This window comes from Panicum virgatum, chromosome 2N (assembly GCF_016808335.1).
Source record: "Panicum virgatum strain AP13 chromosome 2N, P.virgatum_v5, whole genome shotgun sequence".
NCBI classification, from domain to species: domain Eukaryota; kingdom Viridiplantae; phylum Streptophyta; class Magnoliopsida; order Poales; family Poaceae; genus Panicum; species Panicum virgatum.
The window spans coordinates 67,420,958-67,426,655 of record NC_053146.1 but is presented as its reverse complement, the minus strand read 5'-3'; the positions used below and the strand labels follow the sequence as shown (position 1 = coordinate 67,426,655).

At 46.0% G+C, this 5,698-nt stretch overlaps 1 protein-coding gene across 1 annotated transcript; it reads left to right on the top strand.

Moving 5' to 3' along the window:
- Nucleotides 1-1,213: 1,213 nt before the first annotated feature.
- Nucleotides 1,214-5,315, top strand: LOC120662016 (splicing factor-like protein 1). The gene is made up of 2 exons (XM_039941068.1): nt 1,214-3,516; nt 4,174-5,315. The coding sequence occupies exon 1, from the start codon at nt 1,282-1,284 to the stop codon at nt 3,472-3,474; it is 2,193 nt and encodes a 730-aa protein (XP_039797002.1). The 5' UTR covers nt 1,214-1,281; the 3' UTR covers nt 3,475-3,516; nt 4,174-5,315.
- Nucleotides 5,316-5,698: the final 383 nt, after the last annotated feature.

Below are 5,698 nucleotides of genomic sequence, written 5' to 3'. Positions count from 1 at the left end.
AGAGCCAGGGTAAATTTCCTTAGGCTCGGTTTAGATGTCGATATTGGAGGGTATGATATTGAATTAGATTCAATACCAAATCAAACCATGGTATTGAAATGTGTCACGATTCAAATTCAGCTATTTGGATGACCATTAAATTGGCTTTTGGAATCCTAGAAAGCAGTCAAATTGGGTTCCTATTTGATGCACATAAATGTGGTATTTGTTCTGACCGGTGCCTGCCCTATCCAGATCCTACTCAAAGAAGAGGAGGGGAAGCCACGTTAGTGAGGAAGAGGGGGCCACCAATAAGAGGAAAAGTGGGCCTCGACCGGCGTGGAGCCAAAATAAAAATATGTATCCTCTCGCGCGTGGAGCCACAATAAAATTGTGATGCGGCTGTGGTCTGCAGAGCCATGAATTTTCGGTGATTTCCAAACCGTCGCCTACGGAGCCATGAAGTTCCAGTGATCTCTAAAAGAACGCGGTTTCGTATCTCTCTATAATCGTAAATCTGCTTGTACGTATGAGTATGAGTGTGAATGTGATGTGCGTTTGTAGTGTGCAAGGTTTTTTTTCCGACCGGTTGACACAAACCGCTGGCCACCGGTTCCGGTTTACCGGGCCGGTTGGACCGGTAACCGGTTGAAACCGGACAAACTCAAAATTGAGTTCAAATGATTCCGTTGAAACGGTCGGAACCGGTTAGCCAGCCGGTTTGGTGGTCAAACCGGACCGGTTTGACTGGTAACCGGTCAAATTCAATTTTTTTTCTTTTTTGTTTAAATTCAAATGTCCGCAAAGTATACTAAATAAATGTTTGTATAACATATTTTAGTCTAAATGAACCCTCCAACCCTCTTTTGTACTATTTTTACATTGTATTTGTATATTTTTGTATGCACATTTTTTGTTTAACTTCAAATCCCCGCAAACTATACTAAATGAACGAATTTTTGAGAAAATTTGACACCATTAGATTCGTCGCACCTTGAAGTATTTTTAGGAATTTTTTTAGAAATTTTTCATTTTTTAAATTTAAATTTAAATTTTGAATTTGGGCCGGTTTCTAACCGCCCGATACCGGAACCGGTCCGGGCCGGTTAGACCCGTAACCGCGGTAACCGGACCGGTTCCGGCCGGTTTTTTTAACCCTGTAATGTGTGGCCTGCGTATGTATAGTAACAGATACTACAGACCCAGATGAGAGGCTTAAAATAAAACCGCCATTTCTTTATTGATTGTTTTAGCCAAACGAGTCCAAGTCGAGACGGCTCTCCCCCCTCCGCTGGCGCAGCCATGGCGTCCGCCGAAACCCTAGCTCCCTCCCCCTCGCGCGAGCCCTCCTCCGACCCGCCCCGGGCCGTCTCGTCAGAGCCCCCGCGCGACCCCTCCTCCGAACCGCACGGCAACGGCGACGGCTCCGGCGCGGGCGCGGGGGACTCCTCCCGCCGCCGCCGCCGCAGCCGCTGGGAACAGTCCAACGACGACTCCGCCGCCAACAACTCCGGCGGTGAGGGCGGGTCCGGGGCGCGGAAGCGCAAGACAAGGTGGGCCGAGGAGGAGCCGCGCCCGGCCATCGCCCTGCCGGACTTCATGAAGGACTTTGCCGCCGAGATGGATCCCGAGGTTCACGCCCTCAACGCGCGCCTCCTCGAGATCTCGCGCCTGCTGCAGTCGGGTCTCCCACTCGACGACCGCCCCGAGGGCGCGCGCTCGCCGTCGCCCGAGCCCGTCTACGACAATCTCGGCATACGCATCAACACCCGCGAGTACCGCGCCCGGGAGCGTCTCAACCGCGAGAGGCAGGAGATCATCTCCCAGCTCATCCGCCGCAACCCCGCCTTCAAGCCCCCCTCCGATTACCGCCCACCCAAGCTCCAGAAGAAGCTCTACATCCCCATGAAGGAGTACCCAGGGTACAATTTCATTGGGCTCATCATTGGCCCGCGGGGCAACACGCAGAAGCGGATGGAGAAGGAGACTGGTGCGAAGATCGTCATCAGGGGAAAGGGTAGTGTCAAAGAAGGGAAGCTATTGCAGAAGAGGGATCTCAAGCCAGATCCCAGCGAGAATGAGGACCTCCATGTGCTTGTTGAGGCAGAGACTCAGGAGGCGTTGGATGCAGCTGCTGGGATGGTGGAGAAGCTGCTAACCCCGGTCGATGAGGTGCTGAACGAGCACAAGCGGCAGCAACTCCGAGAGCTTGCGGCGCTCAATGGGACAATTAGGGACGATGAGTTTTGTAGGACATGTGGGGAGCCTGGTCACAGGCAGTATGCTTGCCCCAATAAGATGTCCACGTTTAAGAGTGATGTGCAGTGCAAGATCTGTGGTGATGGTGGGCACCCGACAATTGATTGTCCAGTCAAGGGAACAGCGGGGAAGAAGATGGATGATGAATATCAGAATTTCCTGGCTGAGCTTGGTGGTGGGAGTGCACCCGAGTCCATGACAAAATCTGGTGGTCCGATGTTGGCTCTTACAGGAGGTGGTGGTAGTGGTAGTGCTTCTGCTGGTAGTGGGAATAACCCGCCTTGGTCTGCTGCAGGTGGTGGTGGTGCGGCTGCCACTGGGGCCAATGGTATCAAGAAGGACTATGACGAGACAAATCTGTATATCGGGTACTTGCCACCTACAATGGATGATGCAGGGTTGATCAGTCTGTTTTCACAATTTGGGGATATTGTCATGGCTAAGGTGATCAAGGATCGAAACACTGGGCATAGCAAAGGATATGGATTTGTGAAGTATTCAGATGTCTCACAGGCTAATGCTGCGATTGCTGCAATGAATGGTCACCATCTTGAAGGTAGAGTTATTGCAGTTAGAGTTGCAGGCAAGCCTCCACAGTCAGCACCGGCAGTTTCAGCACCACCGTCATATCCTCCTACAGATCGTGCTTCTGGTGGCTATTCCTCCCAATCCTACATGGGGGCACCTCCTCCTCCTCCAGGGAGTTATGCTCCAGTTCCATGGGGGCACCCACCACCATATGCTTCATTTCCTCCGCCGCCACCAGGCTCTAGCATATACAATCCTGCACTCCCTGCACCAGGTCAGACAGCCCCACTTCCATATGGTGTGCAGTATCCTCCTCCCCCACCACCCCCAGCAGCTCCAATCCCTCCACCAGGCACTGCTCCATCAGGTGATGGAGCTCAGAATTATCCTCCTGGTGTAACACCACCGAGTTCTGGAGCACCCACTCACGCTGCCCCAACTCCAGTATATGCATCCTCCAGCGCATCAAATGCACCACCAATGTACCCTCCACCACCTTATAGTTATTCTCCATACTATCCTACATTTCAGCCACCACCTCCACCACCACCAGCTAGTGTTGATCCCTCTCAGAGTATTGCAACTGCACCTTGGGCCACCCACAGTACAGTGCCGCCACCTCCACCACCTTTGTCCTCCACCACCGACCAGCCAACTTCCTATGGTGCTGATGCAGAGTATGACAAGTTTATGTCAGAGATAAAGTGATAAGCCAAGCTTGGGTGATTTCTTTCCAACAAAGGGCGAAAGGTAACTTAACATGATCTTTTTTCTATTGATTGAAGAATGTATAATTGGGTATGATTTGCTATTTATTTCACCAGGAGGCCCATGTTTCAGTTCTCATGTTTTTTTATTATACTATTATAATAAATTTGGCCATTGTTCTGTTGAGACTAATAGGCTATATAGTTATATGTTGTCCAACGTTTCGTTCGACTTAATGAGTTTGCACTATAATAATTCTTAGTCTCGACATGGTGCGAACTAATTATGCAAGATGAAGTTGTGCAAGATTTCTACTCTTTATTTTGTTTATAAGGATAATTTTCCGAGATGTAGGGTTTTATTAAACCAAATTGCCCCTGATGTTTATAATGAGGCTAGGACTGACATGCTCATTGCTTGTCTAGGATGGCAGGAAGTCAGTAAAACTCTTAGCAAGACAACATTCAGTTTTGATAAGATATTATGACATTTTATTTTTTTTATTGAGAAAGGAACACCAGAATATCTTTGCAGGATATGATATAGTGCACTTTCTCATGCACTTAGTATATAAATATAAACATAAATAATTTCTCAATAGATTATATGCTTGTGTTATGCTTTGCCCCTTTGTTTTCATGTGCAATGGTTTACTAACCAGGCTTCACTTTTTCTATGTTGGCTCAACTTTTTTGACAGGCTTGATCTTTCTTGGAGCTTATACCGACCTGATTTATTTCTTGTTGGAAGTTTGGGACTCACATCTTAACCTTGCTGTGTGCTGTTGTGACCATTGCAGAGGTTGCATGCTTAAGAAAGTATGAAGCACTATTGGCTCACCAGGCATCGGAATATTTGCCTTCTCATTTGGACGCTGTTTTATGGAACCTTTTACTAATGTGTTTGTTATGATATTTCTTGTCATTATTTAAAATTACCATGTGAGGTCTCTTAATGCTCTATTGTTTGATTACCCTTATAAGCGCTATATATTTTTAATTGTTTGTATATTTTGTTCTTCTTCACCTTGATTTGGTATATGATAAGTGCTAGCAGTCCTCAACATCAGGAGCAAAAAAGCTTGCTGCCCCTTGCTGGTTGATATGACTTAGAAATGCATGTTTGACATCTGATGAATCTGTCAATCTTTTCATCTTACATCTTTGCCTAAGTTGTTTGGCAGTTTTCTTGACAGATTGGCACAGGCAGACAGAGTTTTAAGCGCTTGATGAATATCAGGTATAATGGAGATGCTGTCGATTGTACTGTGGAACCTAATGTTTTCAATGTGGCTTCTTTACATTTCCTACTAACAAACACAGTAACGAGTTTCTCACTGTTGGTAGATGCGTGCATGAGGGTACCAAAGCATCACATACCATGCTGGAATCTTTGGCGCAGAACTTGCATATATTTGTTTTATATTGCTAATGTTCTTAACATTGTTGGAGTTTTTGTGCGGTTCAAGTAGGACATGCCGACATGCAGGATGTAGTCTGGAGTCTATGCTCAAGATGCATACTGTCACAATGATATTTGTGGGCTCATCTGAAGGTTTGGAAGGTAGCTAGCTGTGATTAGTTTTTTTTAGATGTATATAGGAAAGAAAGTAGGATATTATCATATTAGGAATGTGATTGTCAGACATCACAACCAGCAGTAGCTACCTTTAGTTATGCCATCTACCTGGCATTGCTGGCATAGTTCTGTAGGTGTTATCTGCTCTATTCTTTTTCCTGTTCTATCAAAGTCTTCCTTTTCCAGTGTGCTGTAGATGGAAAGATGTAAGGATTAATGGTATCTTTTTTCCTATATGTTATCTTTCTCCTTTGCTTTGCCCATTCAAGGTGAACATAGCTAGTTTTAGGTGGTAGTTTTACTATGAGTAGTGGTTATTTTATTTATTGTTGATGTATGGTTATTCAAGATGGATTTCAGCTGGGACACAACCTCACAGTTGTTGCTCCAACGATATGATAGATGTTGCCTGTATATGTAGTTTGATGTGATCTTGAATCTGGGCATTAGCCACCTCAATTTGCACTACAACATTTATTTAGGCTTTCATATATTGTTTGCAAAGTTGAACATGAACTGCGCCTATTTGTTTTATTTCCTTCGGTTTCTTGTATCAAACCCTTGAGTCAACCTGGATCAGTCAGGTTCAAGTAGTAACCTAAGTCAGGAGTGTCAGCTAGCTGATATAGTCCATATTGTTATTCTT

What these genes read in the sequence shown, in the direction of transcription:
- LOC120662016 (XM_039941068.1), top strand. Translation starts at nt 1,282, where the DNA reads ATGGCGTCCGCCGAAACCCTAGCTCCCTCCCCCTCGCGCGAGCCCTCC.